This window comes from Emydura macquarii, unplaced genomic scaffold, assembly GCF_026122565.2.
Source record: "Emydura macquarii macquarii isolate MOO-44397 ecotype Brisbane River unplaced genomic scaffold, CSIRO-AGI_Emac_v2 contig_1230, whole genome shotgun sequence".
In the NCBI taxonomy this organism is placed as follows: domain Eukaryota; kingdom Metazoa; phylum Chordata; order Testudines; family Chelidae; genus Emydura; species Emydura macquarii.
In genome coordinates, this window is record NW_027131367.1 from 13,749,110 (window position 1) to 13,774,579 (window position 25,470).

The 25,470-nt window shown below is 53.1% G+C and overlaps 1 protein-coding gene across 1 annotated transcript in view; it reads right to left on the reverse strand.

Moving 5' to 3' along the window:
• UNC13D (unc-13 homolog D) overlaps window positions 1-25,470 on the reverse strand; it is a 38,568-nt gene that overhangs the window by 3,874 nt on the left and 9,224 nt on the right. The window contains exons 4-27 of the mRNA XM_067547780.1: window positions 23,818-23,884; window positions 23,267-23,459; window positions 22,121-22,165; window positions 21,184-21,252; window positions 18,939-19,008; window positions 18,245-18,349; window positions 17,714-17,806; window positions 16,960-17,063; window positions 16,046-16,163; window positions 14,452-14,576; window positions 13,398-13,488; window positions 13,000-13,056; window positions 12,255-12,352; window positions 11,767-11,818; window positions 10,981-11,111; window positions 10,318-10,438; window positions 9,372-9,515; window positions 8,932-9,030; window positions 7,461-7,667; window positions 6,909-6,977; window positions 5,690-5,769; window positions 4,000-4,105; window positions 3,831-3,902; window positions 554-637 (exon numbers count right to left, since the gene is read on the reverse strand). Of these exons, the coding sequence (XP_067403881.1) occupies window positions 554-637; window positions 3,831-3,902; window positions 4,000-4,105; window positions 5,690-5,769; window positions 6,909-6,977; window positions 7,461-7,667; window positions 8,932-9,030; window positions 9,372-9,515; window positions 10,318-10,438; window positions 10,981-11,111; window positions 11,767-11,818; window positions 12,255-12,352; window positions 13,000-13,056; window positions 13,398-13,488; window positions 14,452-14,576; window positions 16,046-16,163; window positions 16,960-17,063; window positions 17,714-17,806; window positions 18,245-18,349; window positions 18,939-19,008; window positions 21,184-21,252; window positions 22,121-22,165; window positions 23,267-23,459; window positions 23,818-23,884 (2,400 nt within the window). The remainder of the gene's footprint in view (window positions 1-553; window positions 638-3,830; window positions 3,903-3,999; window positions 4,106-5,689; window positions 5,770-6,908; window positions 6,978-7,460; window positions 7,668-8,931; window positions 9,031-9,371; window positions 9,516-10,317; window positions 10,439-10,980; window positions 11,112-11,766; window positions 11,819-12,254; window positions 12,353-12,999; window positions 13,057-13,397; window positions 13,489-14,451; window positions 14,577-16,045; window positions 16,164-16,959; window positions 17,064-17,713; window positions 17,807-18,244; window positions 18,350-18,938; window positions 19,009-21,183; window positions 21,253-22,120; window positions 22,166-23,266; window positions 23,460-23,817; window positions 23,885-25,470) is intronic.

The window sequence follows — 25,470 nt, forward strand, 5'->3', positions numbered from 1 at the left end:
CAAAGGGGGCGGGTCCCAGCCCCCGGGCTTCAGCCCCAGCCAGCATGGCTACACTGCAGTTTCATAGCCCCACAGCCTGGGCCCTGCAAGCCTGAGTCAGCTGCCATGGGCCAGCGGCAGGTGTTTTCTTGCCGTGTAGACACACCCTTAGAACAACAGGTGACGGGCAGGCCCAGGTTATACACGGACCTAGGAATGGACGGGGCATGCTTTGTAATGGGACCACGCAATGCTACTCCCAGTCACAGCATGGCGGGCTGGGAACTTGCTGCTTTATTTAACTGCATCACAACTGGGCGGGTGTGTGTGGAAATTCCCACTGACTGAACAGGAAATGTGTGTGTGTGTGGGGGGGGGGGGGGGGGGAGGGGGAGGATATATATATATATATGCTTGGCTCCATCCTATAATATATTAGCTAGCCCACTTAACCCTATCATGACCACTTTCCTGCATGTGCCTATGGAGGTGTGAAGTGAGGGGCCAGCTCGATGGCGGTAGTGGTGGTGGTGGGGTTACTGGCAGGGGCAGGCCAGGCTCAGCACGCGCTCACCTGCTGCTGGATTCTCTCGCTGAAGTATTGCTGGATGAGTTTTCGGCTGGTGGCAGAGCGGAGCGTCAGCTCTTTCTCCAGATCCTGAGGGGAAGGGGTGGGGGGGTGTCGAGAGAAGAAACAGGCCAAGTCAGGCACTCAGCCCAGCACCTGCACGCATGCCAGCTATGGGTGTCACCTTTCTAATGGCTGCCAACCGAACCCCTGAGGCCTTGTCCTGCTTCTTCCCCTAAGGCCTTGCCCCCATCGCTCACGCCTCCCCCCACCCCGGGTCGCTCACTGGATCACCTCAAGGCACCTGCCTGCAGGTAGGTGTTGGCCCCGGCTGAGCAGGGGCTGGTGTGGGTTAATGATCCAGCATGACACACACACACACACACACACACACACACACCCTGCAGTAACCGGACTTTTGGTTCAGGTGCCATTTAGGGGTGCCAGGTCCCCAAAACATGGGTGCCCTAAATGGCACCCGGACACACAAATCAAAAACGGGACCGTCCGGGTAACAACAGATGGCAACCCTAACACCAGCAGAGATCAGCGCGCAGCTCCATCCCCTCAGACCTGAACTCGAACCCAGAATCCCCAAGAGGAGGAGCAGCGGCAGCAAGCTGCCTTCAGGAGGTTTGGGGTGGGGGAAGATTGGGGGGCATTCCCTTCCCATGACCCTGCCACCATCTATCTGCAGGGGCAGACCACCCCAGGGAGCCTGTCCCACCACCACCTCGGGAACACTTCCGTGGAAACGTTCTAACACAAGAATGGTTGTACTGGGTCAGCCCCACGGTCCCGCTAGCCCAGTGTCCTGTCTTCCTACAGTGGCCAATGCCAGTCGCTCCAGAGAGAATGAACAGAACAGGGAGTCATCGAGTGATCCAGTCCCTGTCGTCCACTCTAGCTTCTGGCAATCAGAGGGTTTAGGGGCACGCAGCGCGTGGGGTTGCATCCCTGACTATCTTGGCTAATAGCCATTGATGGACCTCTCCTCCATGAACTTATCTAGTTCGCGTTTGAATCCTGTTATACTTTTGACCTTCACAGCCTCCCCTGGCAATTTCCACAGATTGACTGTGCGTTGTGTGAAGAAGTACCGCCTTTGGTTTGTTTTAAACCTGCTGCATATTGATTTCATTGGATAACCCCTGGTTCCTATGTTATCTGGAGGGGCAAATAATGCTTCCCTATTCACTTTCTCCATACCATTCATGACTTTCATAGAATCATAGAGTTGGAAGGGACCTCAGGAGGTATCTATTCCAACTCCCTGCTCAAAGCAGGACTAAGCTCAGCTAAATAATCCCAGTCAGGGCTTTGTCAAGTTGCATCTTAAAAACCTCTAAAGATGGAGATTCCACCACCTCCCTAGGTAACCCATTCCAGTGCTTCATCACCCTCCTAGTGAAAAACTTTTTCCTAATGTCCAACCCAGACCTCCCCAACTGCAACTTGAGACCGTTGCACCTTGTTCTGTCATCTGCCAACACTGAGAACAGTCTAGCTCCATCCTCCCTGGAACCCCCTTTCAGGTAGTTAAATCCCCCCTCATTCTTCTCTTCTGCAGACTAAACACGCCTAGTTACCTCAGCCTCTTCTCATAAGTCTTGTGCTCCAGCCCCCTGATCATTTTTGTTGCCCTCTGCTGGACTCTCTCCAACTTCTCCACATCCTTTTTGTAGTGGGGGGCCCAAAACTGGACACAAACTGGACTTTACAGCACTCTATCATATCCCTCCCTCAGTCGTCTCTTCTAAGATGAACAGTCCCAGTCTTTTCATCTCTCCTTATATGGACGCTGTTCCATGGCCCTAATCATTTTTGTTGCTCTTCATTATACTTTTTCCAAGTCTAATATATCTTTTTTGAGATGGGGGTGACCAGAACTGCACGCAGTACTAACGGTGTGGGTGTACCATGGATTTAGTAGTGGTATTATGATCTTTTCTTATTATCTAACTCTTTCCTAATGGTTCCTAACACTGTTAGCTTTTTTTTTTTTTTTGCCTGCCCACTGCACATTCAGCAGATGTTTTCAGAGATCTATCCACAGTGACTCCAAGATCTCTTTCTTGAGTGGTAACAGCTAATTTAGACCCCAACATTCAGTATGAATAGTTGGGATTATGTAGTTTTCAAATGGGCATTACTTTGCATTTATCAATATTGAATTTCATCTGCCATTTTCTTGCCAAGTCACCCAATTTTGCGAGATCCCTTTGTAACTCTTCGCAGTCAGCTTTGGACTTACCTAGCTTGAGTAATTTTGTATCATCTGCAAACGTTGCCACCTCATTGGTTATACCCTTTTCCAGATCATTTATGAATATGTTGAACAGCACGGATCCCAGTACAAATCCTTCAGGCACCCGCTATTTACTTCTCTCCACAGTGAAAACTGACCATTTATTCCTATCCTTTGTTTCCTATCTTTTAACCAATTATCGATCCACAAGAGGATCTTATCCCAGGGCTGCTTACTTTGCTTAAGCGCCTTTGGTGAGGGACCTCGTCAAAGGCTTTCTGAAAGTCCAAGTACTTTATATCCACTGGATCACCCATGTCCACAATCCCCCCGGCCCCCCAAGAATTCTAATAGACTGAGGAGGCGTGATTTCCCTTTACAAAAGCTGTGTTGACTCTTCCCCAATGTCTCATGTTCATCTATGTGTCTGATGATGCTGTTCTTTACTATAGTTTCAACCAATTTGCCTGGTGCTGAAGTTAGGTTTACCGGCCTGTAATTGCCAGGATCGCCTCTGGAGCTTTTCTTAAAAACCGACTTTATATTAGTTATCTGCCAGTCATCTGGTACAGAGGCTGATTTAAGTGATGGTAGTAGCTCTGCAATTTCATATCTGAGTTCCTTCAGAACGCTTGGGATAACACCATCTTGGTCTGGTGACTTATTACTGTTTAACTGATCAATTTGTTCCTCTATTGACAACTCAGTCTGGGACAGCGCCTCAGATTTGTGACCCAAATAGAATGACTCAGATGTGGGAATCTCCCTCACGTCCTCTGCAGTGAAGACCAATGCAAAGAATCCATTTAGCTTCTCTGCGATGGCCTTCTGCCCCCTCCACTCCTTTAAGACGTCTCCCTGATGAGGGGGCTGTGCTCTGAGCTCTGTCCCTGCAAGGGAAAAGGCTAGAGATTTACTAGGATGTGCAACGAAAGCTGGGGCTCCAGCATCTTTTTGTGCACACATAGGCACCCTCCCTTTGGCTGGAAGATCACTCTGCTAGTGGCAGCTGCGGCAGGCGCAGTAGCTTCTTACCATGAAAACTGCAGTGTGGAGGGTTTCCATGGGCAGCCCGCAGCCCTCAGCGTGGAAGCAGAGCTCCAGGGTCTACGGGAACCCGAGAGAAGTGAACGGTTATTGGCTGTATGGAGACCCCGGAAGCCAGGCCCCTTGCCCCAACGCTCTGCTGCCAGACGCCACCTACCTGCAAGGCGAACTGCAGCTTCTTGTAGTACCTGGAGGAGCTGAACTGCTGGCTGGCTGCAGCTGTCAGTACATGCAAGGTGTGGCTCCAGAGCAGATCCAGGAGGCTGTGGGGAATGGGGTAAAGGCAGAGAGCGGATTGCAGCACACAGCAAGTTCTAACAAAGCCAGTGCAGCACAGCAGATACGGTCAGTCCCAGGACTGGGAAACCTCGCATCCTAGTTCCTCAGTGGAGACATGAAGCTACTGGTCAGAGCTAAGAGATGAGCGAAGAGAAACCCGGGCCAGGAGGGGAAGGGAAGCTTGAGACATACTTCTATTGCAAGAGGGGCACAGGCTTGTTCCATTGCAGGAGAATAGGACTAATCTATTAATAGCCCATACGCTGCACACTGCTCAGAGCCTCGAAAGGGACCATCATGATCTGACCTCCTGCACATGGCAGGCCACAGAACTTCGCCCATTCACGCCTGTGATAAGACCCCTAACCTCTGGCTCCGTTACTGAAGGCCTCAAATCATGGGTTAAAGACTCCAAGTTACAAAGAAGCCACCATTTACACTAGTTTAAACCTTCAAGTGATCCATGGCCATGCTGCAGAGGAAGGCAAAAACTTCCCAGGGTCTTTGCCAACCTGACCTGGGGGAAAATTCCTTCCTGACCCCAAATAGGGTGATCGGTTAAACCCTGAGCATGCGGGCAAGATTCACCAGCCAGACACCTGGGAAAGAATTCTCTGCAGTGACTCAGAGCCCTCCCCATCCAGTGTCCCATCACCAGCCATTGGGGATATTTGCTACCAGCCGTCGCAGGTCGGCTACATGCCAGCGTAGCCAGTCACATCAGAGCATCCCCTCCATAAAATTATCAAGCCCAGTCTTGAAGCCGGTTAGGTGTTTTGCCCCGACTGCTCCCCGTCGAAGGCTGTTCTACAACTTCACTCCTCTAATGGCTAGAAACCTTTGCCTAATTTCAAGCCTAAACTTGTTGATGCCCACTCAAGAAAGAGCTCTTGGAGTCACTGCGGATAGATCTCTGAAAACATCTGCTCCATGTGCAGTGGGCAGTCAAAAAAAGCCAGCCACAAAGTTATGACAGATCCCCATTAGCTTGTCTGTCAGGGGAGTATTGCAGCTGGAGAAGTGATGGTAAGTCCGCCCGACTCTGGCCCTCCGACTCAGTGCTGAACCGATGGCCCCATACACTGGTGGAAAGCGCCATGATGCTGGAGATGACATCCTGGGGGTGCAGACTTAAAACGGAGCCCCTGAACACTGCAGCGAGTAAAGATCCCATGGGGTGTTTCCCTGTGTGATCATTCGGCTGGAATCTCTGCCTGAAATCCCCCTGGAAAAGCCTGTTGCGTGTAGTTTTTCTGGGCTACAAATGCTGCTGCCTTCCACCTCAGAGGTGGTGGCACTTCAGCAGTGGGTCAAGGATCTCCGTAGGGGTGGTCTGCAGAGTGCTTTGGGATTCCCAGGGATAGAAGGCTTTAGATAAGGTAGCATAGCTACTGGAGGAGAGAGAAATGATAGCAGTGGAGAAAGCACCATGCAGGGGGGGGGCTGCTAACTTGAGCCATTAGCCAGGACCGCAGTGAACCCATTGGTCCTGTCCACAGCAACAGACTCTAGGCTAACGGCGCTGATCAAATACTCCCCCCCTTGCTCACATCCAGCCCGCGGCTCACCTGTTAAAGTTCTCCTGCACCAGATGCCTGTTCATGTACTGCAGCTCCGACTCCAGGAACTTCATCAGGGGAACGATGGACTGCGGAGAGGGCAGCGGAGCGTGAGGGAACTCAACGGGAAAGGCGTTTCCCAGGCCCTGCCTCATCTGGAAACGTCTCTGCCGAGTTCTCTGGGGCCCTCCCTGCCATTTACCAGTCTGAGAGCCCAGCGGTCCCCGCCTCCTACTCTGTTGTGCCCACCTGACCCCCCCGGTGGCACTGGGGCTGCTCCAGGGAAGTTTGGCACCTGGCGCCTGTTTCGGAGGGAGCTCGCGCACCTCTGGGCTGGACCTGTCAGGAAGCAGCAGACACTGGCGGGGGCTGTGGTGCCCTTGTGTGCCTGGCTTCTCTGTGTGGTACCTGTGCTACACAGAGCGTATAGCTGGACCAGCAACAGCCAAAGACCTACCTGGGCCCCCCACCCGCCCCCAAACTCATCAGTCGCAGCACCAACCCCCACTCCCCCAGGATCCCAGCACATTGAACTCCTGACCTGCCCCCTCAGCTCCCAAAGCTGCACTTTCACGGCTGCCCCTGGCTTCCCCGTCAACGCAGAGGTCACGCACCCCTGTGACGTGACATGACATGGGCATGGCCAGGGGCAAGAGGGCTGGCACAGCCTGAGTGGAGAGGGTGTAGAGAGTTGCAGGCAAGCGCCAGCAGGGGGTGCTGTGAGCACGGCAGGAGTGGGCCCTGATCCTGGGCCTCTTGCACTTGTTATTTGATGAAGGGCCCGGACGGATGCTAGACCCAGGCCCGTTCCTGGTGCTTCCTGTGCCAGGGAGCCCGGAGCCCTGCAGCAAGCAGCGTGTGCCTCTCCTTCCCCGCAGGACCCAGGCTGGCCTGGAGCAGGGAGGGGTGAGGCACTGTCAGGCTACACAGTGTGCAATCCATTAGCAGCAGTTCCCAGGCAGGTGCAGCTCTGCTGGCAGAGGACTCCAGCCCGTACACCCACCCTGACCCTTCTCATGATAGGCTTTTATGGCGCCCCTCAGCGTAGCATCTGGGGACCTACGTGGACACAGAAGCACCGAGTCAACCCGCCTCCCTCCTCCCGCCCTCCCCGGCGGCGTGTGGCAAACTGCAGGGCGAAAGGAACGTGCAGCACCCTGGGCAGAGCCGTGCTGGCCCCCAGCTGATTCTCTCCCACAGGCAGCACCTTTCAGGGCTTGGCACCTACGTCTTCCGGCTCCTGAGAGTCACTGGAGGCCGCCAGCTCCTGGATGTGTCTGCTGATCCCGGCGTCCAGCTGCCGAAGAAACACAGACTTAGAGCTTTGGCTTTGCCTCCCACCACCCCACATGCCCGAGGCTTCTGATGCAGAACCTGCCATGCCAACTCCTTCCCCACACAGCCCCGTCTCCCTCCGACACTGGGGTCCCTGATCTCCCGCCCCAACGAGGCAGCCCACCCACCCCAGCAGCTGGAAGCGACAGGCTGCGCCCTGCCGCCTCCAACAGGTCACTGGATTGGGTCCCTTCCCGCAGCCGGGCCCGATCCCAAGGATCTCGTCTTCACCCGGCCCTGGCTCCCTCTGACTGGCTCAGGACATGCAGTCCCAGGGAGAGAGCTGGCAGGACTTAGCTGCATGCCACCAGCCTCTCTATCGGCCAGACCCAACGGCCCAGGGAGCCGTGAGCGTCTTTCAAAAGGCTTTGGGTCTGGCCCTGTTTGACTGAGTCTGCTCCCTTAGCCCAGGCTGGGGAAGAAAAGCAAGGCTGGGGGGAGTTACTTTTGCTGCCAGGGTCTTCACCACGTCTTGGATCTCGTGGTCGAGGCAGGTGATGGTGCCCTGCAGCTGGTTGTGCAGGGTGTGCTGGAACTGCTCCGGCTCGATGATGCCCCCCATTTGCTGCTCCAGGCACCCCCAGTCCAGCTGCGCTGGCAGCTTGAGGATCAGCAGCCGCAGCTGCTCGATGTTGTTCACCACGATGCAGAGCTGGGGCGGGAGGGAAGAGGAAACGCCCCAAGTGGGTGAACACGCACAAGCCTCGCGGTCCACAGCCCGCTCCCCCTGTTCCATTCCCATTCTCATCCCCACGCCTGGCCTGGCCCTAATTTGCAGGGCCACATCAGATCCGCAGTGCGGCGGTAACCACAGGGCCAGCTGCACACCCAGTGAGTGGAGCTATGCACCCAGCGGGACAACAATGAACACAAGCTGTGTCCAGCTGCACAGACCACCGGGGAAACTGAGGCAGGGACCTATTATGCTGCTGCCCAAGCCAATGGCAGATCCAGACCCCAGATATCTGACGTCTAGGCCTGTACTTTAAGATCACACTATGATGAACTGTCAGAGGGCAGGGCTGGCACCCAGTTCCCATGCACACCCCTACTGGGGCACGTATTTCCTTGCATTCTGATTGGCTAAGACTGAACTAAATGTACAAGAAGCAAGTTCTGCAGCTCAGTTCCACCCTCTTCTCTGCAGAGGTAACAATGGTTTGATCCTGGCCACAGTCCCACAGATTGACCCCGGCTGGCCATGTCTACGAGGCACTGAGTGCAATCACAGACACGCTGAAGGCGGGGCCAGTACAGGAGACATTGCAGACACGTGAAAGCGGCTTGGTGGGAGTATGTTCCCCATTGATCCTGGGAGCAGGGCAGAGAACACAGGAGCCATCCAGCTCTCTTTGGCACTTATCTGGCCCCTGTTACTGTGGTATCCGAGCACCTCACAATCTTTAACGAATGTAGCCTCAGAGCACCCAGTGAGACAGAGCAGGGCTGTTATCCCATGGTACAGACAGGGAACTGAGGCACAGAAAGGCTAAGTGACTTGCCCGAGGTCACCCAGTAAGTCCATGGCAGAGCAGGGGATTGAAGCCAGGTCTCCTGAGTCCCAGGTTAGCCTCCTAGCCCCATGACTATCCTTCCTCCCTGGCTCCCCCAGCCAGAGATCAATGAGAGTTTCCATCCCAAAATGGCCTAGGGCTCACACAGAATTCCCCAGTTCAAATTCACTCCCTTTAAAACGTGGGCCACTCGCCTGCCAATGAACTCCCCTATACAGGACTATACAGACCAAAGGCCAAAGGCTGGGATGTTACCCCTACTGCCCTGTTGAATCGCTGCACTCTGATCACAGAGCACACCCCTGCCCCACACCACACGCTCTCTGTATAGGCTGCCCTGAACAGCCTCCCAATCTCTCTCTTCTCCCTGAACTTCCAGCAGGGGCCGGCACTGACGCTCACCCTGTTGGCTGCATCCCCTTCGTCTTGCTGTTTCGAGGATAGCTCCTCCGCCCGGGTCTTGATCAGCTTGCAGTACATCAGAGCGATTTTACACATGTCCTAGGGGATAGAGCACGACGCAGTGAGCTTGAATGACGCACAGCGTACAGAACACTGCATGGATTTGCCCTGGGGGCAGCTGTAGGCTTTATCACACCAGATCGGGCCAATGGGTTGTTCTCTCTCTGGCACCCTGTCTCTGAGGCTGGCCTATGCCTGATGTTTCAGAGAAAGGGATTAAAAAAACCCAAAGCACTTGGCCAACGTGTATAGAGGTGGTAGAGGAATTCCTTCCTGACCCTCTGCGGCTGCTGCTCTGAAGCATGACATTTGATCCTCTCTTCTTAGCATAGTTACAACTTGCTATTACTGATCCAGCTAGACTGTCTGACTATACGCACCTCAACAAACTTCACCATGATCATGAAGGCTTCCTCCGGGTCCGGCCAGTCCAGCTGCTGCCAGGTTTTAACAATCTGAGCATAGCAAGTGGACAGGTCAACGGTGGACGTGCTGTGTTTGTTCAGCTCCCCCAGGGGCGTCAGCTGGGTGGGTGGCGACAGGAGAAACATTTTAACTGAGCAACGTGCAAATAAGCCAACAAATAAACTAGTTCCAAAGCCAACTCTCATTGCAAAGTGGCCCCTTATTCACCTTCCTCCTGACCCCCACTGAGGCCGAGCCCCCTCGATTTCAGCGAGGGAAGGCAGCCGTGGGGAGGCGCCCGGAGAATGAAACTCTATCCCATAAGGTGGGTGCAGCACTGGCTTCCCCCCACATTGCCCTGCCATCACCCACCCTGGCAGGACCAGACTGTCCCCTCCACCCCTCCTGGTTCATTCCACCCTTGGCCTCTCTGCTGAGAATGCCAACAAGGGGCCAACTGTGGCTTGAGACAAGGAACTAAAGCAGAGGCTCATCCACTCGCTTCACGCAGGCTGACGCAGAGCCGCAGCCTTTCACCCATGAGAATACAGCAGGGTCAGCAATGACAGGGTGCTGTGAGGGGCCAGGGCCTCGGCAAGCCTAGAGAGCAAGGGCTCGCTGCTGTGTGGGGTCACGAAGGGTTGGCTGTTTTAGAGGAAAGGCATGTTCCATCTGGCACCCCTGTGCCCTCACGGGAGCTGCCTGCCACCATGGCTCTCAGGAGGGATCGGGGCCGCTCTACTGTCGGGGTGAGACTGATATTTTAGTCTCAACGTAGTAGGAAGGGGGGCGACGGAGGTGGGAGCCTCGGGGGGAAGGAATGGACTGGAAGTGAAAGCTGGGTCGGACAGTGAAGAAAGCTGGAGAGTCTCAGGAAGACTGGGGGGGAGTTCCCCCCCTCGGGGGCAATCTCAGTGTTACCTGGTCCACGTGGATAGCTCTCTGCGTCCTCTCCAGTGCTATATGGTAGGTCTTCTCCAGCCACTTGGGGATGGCTTCCTTAAACCACTGGTGGAAGTCAGTCAGAGCAAGAGGGCCATCCCTGGGAATGCAGACACAAGACCGGCTTCTGTGTGGCAGCAGAACCAAGACGGGGGGCTACACATTCTACTTCCACTCAGACCTGGAAAATACCTGCCTGGCTGAGACGGCAGCGCATCCTGCACAGCTGCCCACCTAACAGCACAGGACAGAGATCCATAGGGTGGAGTAATAGCAGCCTACAGTATCATCCGAGCCGTCTCTCTAGCTGCTCTGCCTCCCAGAACCCCCTTCGTCTGTATCTGGAGCTCTAGCTCTCTGCAGACCTGTTCCGTGTCATGCCTGAAGCGTGGCAGCTGGAGGTGACATTAAAACCCCCGCGTGGTCTGGCTTTGGTTTCTGATGTCACGGCCCTAGTCTAAAGCGACAGGCGGCTGGGCCAGCGAAACTCTTGATTCCACTCAAATCTACTCCAACTGGCCCAGTAGAAAATCAGCAGCTGATGGGACCCCACCCTCCCCTTTCCCTGGTGCTGCTAACGTTGATCTCCCTGTGCGTGACTGGACTGTGATCAGAGCCTGGCTCAGGGGGGTCAGTACTTACCTCTTGAACAGGAAGCTCTTCATCCGATAAAGCTCCTGCAGGCTTATGTAGAGCTGGAAAAGGCTCTCTGCTGTGAGCTGGGACATGCCGCTGTCAATCTCTCTCAGCTCTTCCCTGATGTGATGGGACACCTGCGCAAGACGAAAGGAAACCGCAGGGAAAGCAACGAGAGGAGGAAGGTTAACAAGAACGGATCTATGAACGTTTGATCAGGGAAAGGAAAAGTGCCATCCCAAATAGCTGACACCACACGCTTCCCTCTTGTCTGACGTACAAGTTGGGGACACCAGCTGATTTGGGGTAGCTATTTGAGGCTCAAGTGGTTCAGATAACACAGGAAAAACCTGTTTATCCTCATTTTATGGGCAAGCAAACAGAGGCCCAGAGAATTTCAGTGACTTGGGCAATTTACAGACTTGCAACTGGGTCAGTTGCAAAGGCAGGAGTCACTACTCCTTTGCTATAGCCACTAGGTTTCACTGCCTAAAATGTGCCTTTCTTAAACTCTTGGCTAGTCCCAGTGTCCAAGCCCCTGGGGCTGGGGATAGGATTGGTCCCGCCCTAAACATCCAAAGGATGCCCATGGTCCCGTATTCAGCGTTTGGAATACAAAGGTTTCTCCACCACTAGTGATCACATCCCATGAGCCCTTGATGGGCACATGGTGTGCAGGGGGCGCCATAGACTCTTCCTTTCTTCTGAGAGAGGAACCTGACAGCTGGTTAAGTGTTTCCGCCTTGCTTTACTCTCTGCTGCTCTGACTGGAGAGCCTGGAACACGACTCACCAGCTCCTGCAGCTCCAGGTAGGCAATGTAGAAGAGATCCACCTTCATAGTGCTGCAGGGGAGAAACTGGGAGGTCAGGAATCTGCCGGATACAACTCACTGACCAACCTGTCAAAGCCAGTGCAATTCACCCTCTCCCAGCCTAGCTCTTTGACACGCACTAGAGCGACAAAAAGCTACAAAGCTCTAAAACAATCTGAAAGACTCCAGCCGGCAGAGCCAGTAATGCCGGGAAGGGAAGACAATTGTAATTAACCTTTGCTCCCTAAGCAATAGGCAGCTGTGGGATATAATGAGCCAGGAGGGAATGTTTCCCGGGGGTTTCCAGTCTCATCCTGGGTTTCCCAATCTGTTGATATTTATGATGTTCTTTTGCAGCTGAGAAATAAATGTGCTTTGGCGCTGTAGCCTGCAGTGTCCTAAGCAAAGCTGCTGAGAGAGTGTGGGGCAGAGGTTGGGGAGAGGACTGGGGGAAACCGTCTACCTACTTGATGAAGAATTTGTTCCAGATTTTGTGGCATTGTTGGAGATCCGCATTCACCTCCGCGAGAAGCCTGACCAGAGTTTTCCCATTCTCCTCCATGGTCTGCGAAGGGAAGGGCAGAAAATCACACGTTGGTTTGGGTGCCCAGTGATTTTGTGATGAACCAATGTATCTCACGACAGCCCTCAGCACTGTAGGATCTGAGCACCTCACAGTCACGGATAGATTGATCTTCCTCACACCCCGCTAAGGCAGGGATGTATCGTTAGCCTCATTGGACCAGTGGGGAACTGAGGCACAGAAAGAGGTAAAATAACTGCGAATACATGGCAGGGCTGGGCATTGAACCCAGATCGCCACTTTAACCACGCTGCCAAGTGAAGGAGGGAGGTCTTTTGGGGGGGGAGGAGGGGGAAGGAAGCTGCTCTATTCTGCATCATAATGGGAGACATGGGAAGCTAGCTGAAATGACCTGCTGAGACTGACACATGGGAGGGGAGGGGGCCAGCAGGTGAGTGGCAGCTGTTCATTTCTTCTTATGGGGACAATTGGTTGCCTTCTACGCCAGCGGTGGATGCTCAGCCCCTCTGAAAACCAGGCTCACGGTGTCTTTCGGGCACCCAAAATCACTGGCCACTTCTGAAAATTGTGGCCTGAGAAAGCGCCACCCCAGTCCGCCCTCTTCCTACCCCAAAGGCCCCTCAGCCCCGGCTCAGTAAGCTGCTGTAGGAATGACAGGAGGATCTGACCTTCACCATCGGCTTCAGGTGCTGCTTCTGCATATAAAACCACCCAGAGGTTCCTGACTGAAAGAGGAGGGGACAAAGAATGAGGAGAGAGACAACTGAGCAGAGACAACCGAGCCGCCTCATTCAGCCACCCAGACACAACCGACACACGACAGCGCAATGCCTTCAGTGTGCTTCGGGGGGGACGCAGGCCAGGCTGGCAGCCCAGTGACACACAGCCCGGCCAGGAGGGGGGGGCACAGACAAGCTTTGGAAACACTCCCTCCCTCCCGCCCCTTCTGCTGGCATCAGGGCTGAGCGTCGGCACCAGAGAAGGGATCATGCTGGGGGCTCCAGGAGGACATCAGAGGAGCCGCTACGTGCTGGGGGGAGGGGAGAGCACAGAGGCGGTGCGGTACCTTGAGAGCCTCAGTCACCATCTGCTGAAGGTCGGGCGTTGGAGTGCAAAGCTCTCGGAAGGCTTTCATTTTGCATATCTGGACCAGGAGCCTGTGAAGTGAGACTCGTTGCTGAGCCATGGCACAACCCAAAGAGCTTCAGAAACGGGAGCTTTGCCCCCAGCAACACACCCCTCATCTCCCCACACAGACTTTCCTCTACAGAGCTTCCTTCAGCGAGGGGGCTCCCTTTAAGTTATGGCTTCACTGCCAGGTCCTGGATGGAGGGGCAGGGATGGTCCTGCGCAGTTGTGGGGCTGGCAGAGGACCGAATGCTAAGATTTCACCATCACGGCTCTGAGGCTTGGCAGGACTTATTGCCCAGACCCCAAATTCACTCTCCCACCAGGTGGGAAATACCTTGGGGCAGGAGAGGTTAAAGGAGAAGGTTTGGAGTTAAAACATCAAACAAAAGCCATCGCAGTGTGACAGCTGCACCTCTCCTGGCCAACACGCCGGGTGTTGAACTGGAGCCCTGCAGAGCTAAAAGGACGAGCTGCTACATACAGGTTGTGCTAAAGAACAAGCCCTCCCTCCCTGGGGCTGTAACAGACTCATATCCTCTGTGGACCAGGCACAGAGGGGACCTGTAACAGAAACTGACCAGTGGGTTACATAAACTCCAGAGAAAAGTATTATCCCCATAGTATAAAGACCTCTATTTCATCCCGTCAGGCATTTCCTAGGCATCACAGGAAGAAACGACACCAAGATGCTGGTTTAGGATGGGGGAGGTCCCTGGACGTCTGTCTACTTCCTTAGGGGACAGACCCAACGAGGAAAGGCAGAGAAGAAGAGACAACAGAGGAAGCTGGGACTGTGAGCTGGGGGTGGGAGAGAGGTTTTCCTATTGAACAATCTCCTCGGGGGAAGCAGTGGATGCTCCAATAACATGGAGTGCTAAAAAGTAAACTGGATAATGTAGTGTAGGAACAATCCTGCACTAGCCCCAGGAGGATGCGGGGGGGACACATGAGAACATGGTTCTGTTTATGAAGCATTGCAGCTGGCTGACCTGAGCAATGACTGTAGCCGGTGCGTGGACCTAGGAGCAGAGAGCGGGAAGATGATGCGGTACTTCCGGAGGAGAGAGATTCCATAGGCCAGCAGTGACTGGAAAGATTCAGCCAGCTCTGCTTTCTGGGAAATAAAAAATGGAATACACATCAGCAGAGACGGTGACAGAGGGTCACAGCATCTCAGGTGGAGGAAGCCTGGCCGTCCCTAACCAACAAGGCCTCATTACTGAGAGGGACTATGTCTGGATTTGGCCACAGGCAACTGTATCAAAAACCTTGTTAAGAATTATCTGCCCCCCTGCACAGGGAAGCACTAAGGAATGCCACCCCCTAGGGAGGTGCTGAAATTACTCACAGCATCATCTCGGAAGTCAGAGGGAAAAGCAAAACTGAATCACCTCGAATGGATTTCTAGACCGCTTTAGGGTCTTCCACCAAACTGCCTAAATGGTTGAGGCCTTGTTAGAGCTGCCTTGGGAAGGCTGAGGTGTGTTTTGCATTAAAAGCAGGGATTCAACCCCACCACAGTGAAAAACACAGCAATGGTGGGATGTTCCCAGACAGGGAACACGGATGCAATTTAACTCCTTGAGGTTGACCTGATAGCCAGAGAGGTCCGAGGGCTGTCTCAATGGGGCCAGACCTGGGTGAGTAGACAGGCAAGCTGGACACATCGAGGGTGTTATTTGTAGCATACCGTAGCTTTTGACTGGGAATCATACCCCAGAATGGGTATAAAGCGGACAGCAGCAGTGTGAGCTTCCACCCCAAAGGCCTCAGCCCTGGCCTACTGAGATTGCTCCCTGGGGGTGGGAGGGCAGCACAATCTCCATGGCCCACTCACGGGTTGGCCTCTAAAGAGGCAGCCGTCAAGGGTGCCAGGCCCCATGGTGGAGGCGGTTTTTATGGGAACACGAGTCCTCTATGGATGGGGCTGGGACCAGCCAACAAGGAGCTGTCAGATGATAAAGACCTTCAGCCACCGCCTCCCTGGGTTGGGTTTGAACCAGTGGCCTCGAGGGGAAGAACTCTCTAGGCCATGACCAACCCCTGCTTTACCGCAGGGAAGGTAACAAAGCCTCTCACGTGAAGACAGGGACATTTGTAGAATGGCTCCCCACCATGTCAGTCACTTAACAAGCCCGGCTGCTGGGGTGAAATCCTGCCCCAAAGGCGCATTGCCCTACAGCCATGTTTTTTAGCAGGATCTGCCCCCTGCAGAGGAAACGTCCAAGGAACGCTGCCCTCCTAGGTAGATCACAGAATCTCAGAAGCCAAAGGGAAGAGCAAAAGGGAACCACCTCCATCCGATTTCTAGATTCCGATCTGGTCCTACAGGCTGTCTGCACTACCGAGACGTTGGTCGTGGCTCCTTCGCCCAGTCAGGTTTCTCCCTCAGCTGGCCAGTGCCATGAAGAGGGTCCCCACCCAAGCAGGACCAATCGGTTCTATGTGGGGAGATTCTCAGCCGGCCAAAGAGGAGCCGAAAGAGGTGGCGCGGAGAGGGTCTCTTGGCTGCCGTGGCTAACTGGCGGCTGGCCCCGCTCCTTGGATCTCTGCCCCGAGCTCGGCTTTGGCATCTGCTCATACCTGCTCAGGACTCAGCCTTTCCTGGACCCACTGGTACTCTATGCTGGTGATCTGGTGGAGCAGGCAGCTGCTGTTGAACTCTAAGACCTGGTAGAGCTTGCTGTACGCCAGCCACTGGCTGTAGAGAAAGGGAGAGACACTGTGAGCACCCAAGAAGTGAGGAGCTACAATTGATCTCCCAAAGGGAGCTGGGATGGTTGCAGATGTGGGGGCAAGGTAATTCCCCCAGCCATGGAGCTCATGGGCCCATAGGCCAGGCCCAGTACCCTCCTCCAGTGGGAACACATTCTCAGGAGAACAAGGGATTCAGGATCAGATGCTTCTTATTACCTCAGGAGGCCAGAGTCAGCTACGACCCAAGACTCACTCAGGCCCACAGCTCCTGCCCTGCTTCATCCCATTTCAAAGCTCAGTGCTGCAGCCATGACGTGAATGAGGAGGGAAAGAGAGGGGCGTGGGGTGGGAACGATGCTAGCGATAGTAATAGTGAAAGCTCTCCCACCGATTTCTATGGCCATGGCTGCGGAGTTAGCAGAATCAAGGGCTTCCAGGTGCATGTTCACAGCCAAGACGGTGAGGGAGAGAATCCCAATAGTTCTGCTACTTTAAACATCCAGGGAGAGCATGTTACGGGTGTGCAGTCAGTAGCGTTTGTCTATAGCAATGCACAAGGCAGAAATTATCAAACTCTGGGGATCTCAACGAACATCACTGAGCTTAGTCTGGCTTCACAATGCTTGTGAAATAGGGCAGTGTTATTGTGGTTTTACCAACGGGGACACTAAGGCACAGAGGTGTTAAGGGACTTGCCCAAGGTCACCCAGAATCAGTGGCAGAGCTAGGAATAGACCCCAGGTCTCCTAATAATCATTACACAGCACTGGCCCTGCGAGCTGGGTGCTTATGGTACTCACGCCATGACCTGGTGAAAGTCAGACAGGTCTTTCTGAGAGGCATGCAGGTACAGGATCGTGCTGGCATGTTTACTCAGCTCCCCATCCCAGGAAGTACTCTCGGCCTGTAGGGGGAAGAAAACAGGGAGAGATTAATCCTGCCTTGCAGTTGCTCAAAGAGAAGAGAGAAGAGACTCCTAGACCGGGCCATAGAATTTGGAGTCTCCTGTGATTTGTACTTTGTTTTCATTTGCCCCATCTCCTCTCTCAAGCTCTAGGATGGGCCGTCACATCCCACATAGTCGTTGCACCAATCCGGGTGAAAACCCACCCGGTTCAGCCATCGATGGGCTCAGACTGAGGGATGAGCTTACTGGAAAGATAATGGAAAGTGTCGGATCAAGCAGCTGTTGCAGGAGTGAGGAACAGGACTGCAGATGTCCTGGCGCTGGTCCAGGTTCCATGTAATCTCACACAATCACCATAGAAACCGAGGCCTTTTAATGGAGACGTCAAACCAAGGCCCCTTCTGCCTGTGCCCGGTGGACCTTAAAGATCCCAGTGTGCTACACAGCATGTCCCTTCTCCGTGACACGGGCTGTTGTGTGGGATGACTGCATCGCTGGGGGTAACTCGTTGCTTTCAAAACCCCCTGGGGATACAGTCAAAGGCTCTGAAGAGAGCCACAATCCGATCCCATCTGCACTGCAGCATGAAATCAAATCCTTCCCCAGCTCCCACCAGCTTCCCCGACCCTGGCTGGCTTCACACATACCTGGTGCTGCAGGATCTCATAGGACACCATCTGCTGCAACAGGTGGCGATGGACAGTGTAACTCGGCTGAGTCTTGCTTGAGGAGGTGCTCCTCTGAAAAGGGACAAGAGCGGGGAGCCAGCTCAGCGCGTGAGATGGGGGGGAGCACGTCTCTCCGGGACACCCCGCAGTCAAGCCATGCAGCAGACCCGGAGCCAGGCTTGTTTAATGGCATGACTTTGGGGTCGTATCCGAGCAGCCACATCCTTCGTGGGAGGCTTGAGATGGCCTCTTGGGAGGGTTATCCCAGGTGCCCTGGCTTTCAGGGTAATTAGTCACGAGGCGCCATTGGAAGGTCCAGGGAGGCGCCAGAGAGCAAATGGAACAAATAGATACAAGAGAATGAACTCCCCAGCCCTCTGCAGCAGCTTGTGGGCCTTCTGTAACCTCCATAGCAGCGACAGGATTGGCCCTCGCTGGTCCAGCCCGACTAGCAACCCACAACCCCGAATTCCTGTTTAATCTCCTCCCCTCACGACAAACTCCTCCGACCTTCTTGTGAGTCAGCAAGAACTGCAAGTGGCACTGCCCCCGGTTGGGGTAGGTCTCTGTCCGTGGCTCCAGGTGGTACCAGTCGTCATTCCTGCAGTGCAGGTCCTGTAGACAGACAGACGGATGGATGTCCAACACCAGAGCGTCAGAGATAGGGAGGAGCCCCATTCCAAGAATAGGATTCCATCACATTCATGTGGCAAGAATATGTAATATTAGACAATTAACATTTACACTTAATTTTAAAAATAACCCATGGGCTGGGGGCACGTTTCCTTATTTTTCAACACAAAATCCACCAGCAGCAAAGCTCTTGTATGTCTCAGCACTGATCTCAAGCAATAATCCTTCGCTTATTTACAATACAGCTGAGAATTACACTAGAATGACCTTGGCCTGAGGGACTAATGACTGCTGGGGGCTACCAAAGGCCACCAGTCTCGGTTAGTTATTAGTTCCTTAAAGAAGCATGTCCTATTGGTGAGAGCATGGGCTCAGGAGACTGGGGTTCCACTCCTGGCTCTGCTGTTGATTGGTTTTGCGGGCCTCAGTTTACCTTTCTGTCCACAGTGATTGCAGTGCTGTCCAACCCCTGGGAGGTTTAATTAACGCTTGTGATGTGCTTTGAGATGCTCAGAGGAAAGCAGCTCTGGAACGACAGAGCATTATTACAATCCTACCTCCCCACGCTCACCTGCAAGCGAAGAACCAGGTTCCCAAGGAAGTCATCCTGCCCTTTGTCTTTCCGAGCATCCTTAAAGATCCTGGAAAGGAAAATATAAACCAGATGAGGGAAATGAGAAAACTGTTTCCCAGGAATGTAAAACCATCTGCAGGCTGCGCAATGCACTGGAGGGGCCAAACCTGCACTGGGCCCAAGAGATGGGTGTGATTGGAGAGAACATAAGAACGGTCTGACTCGAAATAGTCAATGGTCCATCTAGCCCAGTCTCTTCTTCTCACAGGAGTCAGTGCCAGAGGCTTCAGAGGGAATGAACAGAACAGGGCAGTTATCGAGTGATCCCCTGCCCTGCAATCCCAGCTTCTGGCACTCGCAGGTTTACGGACACCTGCAGCATGAAGATGCATCCCTGACCCTGTTGGCTAAGAGCCATCAATGGACCTATTTTCCATGAAGTTATCTAATCCTTTTTTGAACCCAGTTATTCTTTTGGTCTCTACAACATCTCCTGGCAACAAGTTCCACAGATCGATTGTGTGTTGCGTGAAGAAGTACTTTCTTATGATTTTTTAAAAGCTGCTGTTATTTTAATTGGATGATCACTGGTTCTTGAGTTATGTGAAGGCATAAATAACACTTCCCCCTATTCACTTTCTCCACACCATTCCTGATTGTATAGACCTCTATCACATCCCCCCTTAGTCGTCTCTTTTCTAAAATGAACAGTCCCAGTCTTTTTAATCTCTCCGCATGTGGAAGCTGTTCCATAGCCCTAATAATTTTTGTTGCCTGTCTCCCTCTTGTTTCTATGCTTCTGCAAAACTAATTCTCTCCTTCACTGGAGAATCTCAGCACTAATAATTAAGTGACCTGTTAAACTAGGGAAGCAAATGGTAAGGCACTTTCTCAGCTTCTCCTTCTCTGCGTTGGTGGATGCAAAGCGCTTGGGTGCAGAGATCAAAAACACACAGTGGTGGTTTATATTAACTCCCATTCCAACATTATGCAAATTGAGTAATTTAATATGCAGAAGCGCTGCAGCCTAAGACATGAGCCCCTGGTCCCTCAGGTGTCCCTGGAAGTCAACAATATGGATACCACTGGCTCTGCGTCACTGTGGGCATGTCTACACGGCAGGTTGGCTGCACGCCTTTCCCCAGCCCCCCTATAATCCACACTCAAAGCTTTCAAACGTGCATTGAGGGGAACATTATCTCTGAGCTTGAGTGCTCATGTGCAGGTATGGGGCAGAAGGTGTGCTGAGCCCTGACCTGCCCCTGACGGATCCATGGCTTGTCCCGGGGTTGGGAGGGACAGAAGTAAGCAGCATGTAGACCCAGACATGCCTCAGCTAAAGGCATGGGAGAGCTAAATCCACTTCTACAAAGGAGTCCAGGGAAGACAGACAAGTTCTCCTACAACACACCACACAACAATTACTACGGAGGCTCCGGGTGGTGAGGTGCCAGGAGCTCTGGGATACGCCCCCAGAAAGTCTTATCCCAGCCACTGGCAGCTGCAGCGCCAGCATGGGCACAGCTGTCCAGGCATGTGTGCTGCGGTGATGTGATTCTCAGAGGCAGGGGTGGCTCAAACCCACATGCCCGTGAGCCGGGACACATGGCACGCCTGTAATCCAGACGTTCCCTGCATGATGGCAGAACTGCGAGTGGGAAGAGGAGGCTGTGGCCCGGCGAGGAGGCATACATCGCCGATTGGGGTCCTTGCCACATCCAAAATTCATCTCCATGTGCCCTGGGCTCTTGCTGTCTGCACGCAGGGTCTTGTTAGCACGGTGCAGCAGACACCAGGATCCCAGGTTAGAGTACAGCAAGCCCATCACTGCAGTGACCTATTTGGTGCTGGCCTGGGAAAGGGAACTATCCGCGTCTCTCTTTAAGGACATTCCTGGGGCAATCTCCGGTGGAGTACCGTGCTCCGAGGAGGTTGCCCATTCTAGCCCTCCCAAAGGAAAGATGACAGCTAAGATGAGGATTAACCAGTGTGAAGAACAGGATCCAAGAGTCAAGGAGCAAATCACGACAGGTAGGGAGGGCGAGCGCACGACAGAGCTGCTCCCATGCCTGCAGCACAACAGAGCAAAGGCCTGACGCCCACCCCCCAAAATCAGCCTCCCAAGCACATGCTGAACGAGGGCCTCACAGCGCAGCACGCAGAGCAGCGTTCGAGCCAAGTGCATGCACTGCTAACAGAGCTGGGTCACTGACAGCCCGTCCCCCCACTCCCTAGTACCGACCTCTTCAGGCCATGGAGATCCGTCAGCTCTCCCAGCTTCTGTCGCACTGACTCCACGGCGTCCAAATCCCTGCAGGGGAGGGTCAGAAACACAGCAGGTGAGGCTGGCATGTTGAAAATGCAACGTTAACGTTAATTTGCTGATGGTGGGGGGGGCGCAAGGACAAAGTGAGGACTAAGGGAGAGGCCCCCAACACACACACACACACACACACTCCACCAGGCCCGAGGAAAGTAAGCCCATTGCAGAAGGGAAGAAAATGAGGTGTTAGGGGAGGAGAAATGATGCTCAGATACAATACAGTGCTGGGGGCGGCCTAATGGCCAGCAGAGCTAGATGAGAGAGCTGCCGAGTTTTTGCAGCAACTGTGGCAGGGAGCCTTGACTCCTCCAACCCCCTGGTCCCACGTCAAAGGCCATCCTTAGCCGTCATAAAGAAGCCCAAAGGACATAAGCCCAAGTTTGAAAAAACTTTTGCAACTCTCCTCTACAGAGTTTACGCAGACCCAGGGCACAGTGGTGGGGGTGAATGCAAAACTGTCTTTATTTCCTGTATTCTCAGACCCCTCCCTCCTCGCTAGAACCTTTACACAGACATTTAGGGCTTGAGTCTCCGTTGCCTTGCACCTTGTGCAATCCTTTGCACCCGTGCAAAGTGAATGCAGAATGCTACTCCTCTGATCTGACTGATGGCCCATGACACTTGCTTTACACAGCTGTAAAGGACAGTCTGCAGCCAATGGCAGGTGTTTTGGGACCCGTGCATATTGCTGGGGGTTCCATATAGGGATCTGTGAGGGTGCAGGAGAGTCTACGTGATGCTCCCAGGACCCTTTCCGAGTGAGCAGGATCTCACCACACAGACCAGTCTTGAATTTGCAGCCCCAGATCGGCGTGTGTGCATACGCTCTATCAGGGAACGCAACAATCACACTCACCACATGTCCAGATGGAAGCTGGCATTCTCTTCGTCATCAAACTCCCTGCAGCACACAGAATCAGAAAACGTTACTCCTGGGATTTCGAGAGGATTTGCACTCAGGACACAAATATTAGGAAGGGCGAGAGAAGGAGAGAGAGATTAAAGGCAAGCAGCCCCCACCAGCTAGAGACGGTCTAGGGCTGGGGTGTAGCTTTGTGTCAATGAATGAAGATGAGTCAGGCCCTTGGAAACCCGGGTATTACTGCTGGAGCATCACAATTGCTCTATGGATTATTTGGGTACTCCTGAGTTTACGGGTGGACAATACGTTCCAGGTGCTCTTCTTGTGCTCTGAGTCCTAGAGCGGTGGCAGGCCTTTGGCTGGGCTACCTTCACATTTTTCTGACTTGCCCAAGAATACCAGAAAGAGAAGCCAGAAGGCTGCCAACTATGAAAGACGCAGGGCAAAATTATTCATGGGAGATCTAAGACAGTGTAATCTCTGCAAGAGACCTGGCCTGCCGGACAAGAGCCAGATGCCCACTGAGATGTATCAACTGCAAAAATAATTTTTAAAAAACCCAACCACATCAGCGAGTCTCTGAGCCTAAGTCTGCAGACTTGGTGTGTGGGGCTTGTGCTATGCCGCTAAAAATAGCCATACAGACATTCCTGCTCAGGGTCTGAGCCCCAACTGTTTTGCTGGGTCTCAGCGCGGGCGCCAGCCCATGCAGAAATGTCCACATGGCTATTTTTAGTGCCATAGCATGAGCCCACGTCTGTAGAACTGGGCTCTGAGACTCACTGCTGATGTGTTTTGTTTTGCAGTGTAGACGTAGCTCGAGGGCTCATTACACATCACTTTTCCACTATCTCCAATTTCTTTATCAGGCTAAAATATCACAGGAGCGTCTGCTCTTTCAAACAAGCAGAGGCTTGTCTTTATAGCACAGCATCCAGGCCTGGAATCCTGCCAATCCACCCCACCCCTCACAACCTACTCCACATTACCACTAACCACTAGTCCACATTACCTCCCAGACTATGTCAACCACAAAGACCCAATTTTGGATCTCAGTTCCTTGCCAATGGTCCTTGCAAGCAGAGAGGCGACAGCTGTGGCAGCAGAGAAGGGAAAGAAAGGGACAAGGGAGAGACCTACAGTATAAACGTCTCATTCCACTCAGGATTGAGAGTTTGATTTATGACTTGGGTGCGGTGAGTTTGGTCTTCGGGAATCATGTTTTTCACCACAGCCTTTAATCGCTTCCTGTTCTCCTGATGGGAGCTGCTGTCACTGGAAGGCTCCTGCCTCTTTGATTCTATCCCCAGCAGGCAGTACGGGTCACTGAGCCCTATAAGCACAATGCATTGAAATAAAATGCCCCCCAACAGAATTATTTATTGACAAAATGCAAACTCCACCCTTTGTGCCAAGGCCCACCTGCCCCTTTGGGGGATGGACAATGATGATAATACTTTGCACCGTCAATCTGAAGGACTCAAAGCGCTTCACAAACATTAATTAATCCTCACCTCACATCTTACAATTAGGGAAACTGAGGCACAGACAGGCAACCAACTTGCCCAAGGTCAGACACGCTGTGAGGCAGCAGCAGAGGTGAGAACAGAACCCAGATCTCCTGGCTCTCAATCCCCTGCCCTAATCAAGTATACACACATATATAGACACACACATCTATTCACACTCACCGCTGACATCTTTACCCAGAATGCCTTTGGCTTGCTTCACAGTCACTTTCAGACAAAAAATTGGTTTCTGGAATGAAAAAAAACCAAACCCCATAACTCATCTCACCTGAAGGAAAAATCTCCATTACACACAGAAGAAAATGTCTGTTAAGCTTATTTGTAAAGCCCATGTTAAAACAAGGGGGTAGCATCACTGTTTCAGTATTGCCAACCCCATGCATTCAAAAATCATGAATCAGGCCCCCCAAAATCATGAGAAAATGGTTTAGAAAAGATCTTTTAAAATAATCCATTTGGAGGGTTTTTTTATTTGCCTTCTGGTTTTTTAGCTTTAGTGGAGCACTCAGGCCACATTTTTCCACAACTAGGAGGACTAGAAACTTACTTTTTTTAAAAAATGAAAGCGGATCCTCACATAATCACGTGACTCCAGAAGCTGGGAGTTTAATGAAAACACGAAGCCTCTCTCTCCCCTTCCGTCTGCTCTGAACACACACATCCACCAGCTGCCATTTCAGATTTAGCGTCTATGGCAATCCCCCTCTCACCACACCCTCCCATCCTGGGGGAGACAATGCACAGCAGAGCCCTCAGACCAGTGTGTTAGAGTGACTCATCAAGCCTGTGCCTCAGATGGGAAGTGCAACTGACCTTTGCTCAAGCGGTGAAACTGACCATTCTCTGTGCTGTCAAGCAGACAAAATAAATAAGCAGGGGCCTGTCTTTATAGCATCCTGACCTGCGACCCTGCCAGTCCCCTACAACCACTAGCCCACGTTACCTCCCAGACTGCATCAATCAAGAAGGCCAAAGTTTGGACCGACACGAGCAGCCGGGTGACAACATGTTCAGATGTGACCAGTGCCCCCTTTAAGGATATTGTTGGAACGTTGCAGGAAGGCAGATCAGATCGCTCCAGCACCAGACGTGTGACTCTCTTTAGCAATTTCGTTTTGCTGTTGGAGGTCAGTGCTGAGAGAAATGGCAAAGTTCTCTCAAAAACCAAACCAAAACCAACACCAACAGTACTTGCGATTGCTTCTGAGCCTCGCCCGCCTCTGCACTGAGGGTAACAATTAGTCAGTGAACTTCTGGGGGAAGAAATAAGAAGCTGCTCAGTCACCTTTTCCAGCCATGGGAGCTGTGGAAAAATGCTGTAGAGGTCAAGGCCAAAGGAAGCACCTGAGGACAAGGGATTTATGGGGAAGTATTGCCCCCAACTTCTCATCTCCGGGCCAGGTGTGCAGAGGGTCTCTCTCCTCCAGCACCCACTCCCTGCCATGCTGGCAGTGCAGCTGTGCCACCGGCAGTGCCACCAGGCTATTGACTCCCAGGCTGCGTTCTGTAACTCCACCAAGGAGCCGTACTCAGCCCCGAGTGGGGGGGAACATGCTACTAAGGGGGTGTGTACACCGGAGCCCGAAGTGTGATTTCCAGCTCAGGCAGACACACTGGCGCTAGCTGTCATCGGGCTAGCACACTGAAAATAGCAGGGGAGTCGCCGTGGCACGGGCAGTGGGGTGGACTAGCTGCCCACAGAAGTAGCGAGGGTCCCAGGTGGGATTGTATGCAGGGCAGCCCGCCCGTCCTGCCGCCTGCGCTGCCACAGCATGAGTTCTGTGTTCAGCACGCCAGCTCGCTCAGCGCTAGTGC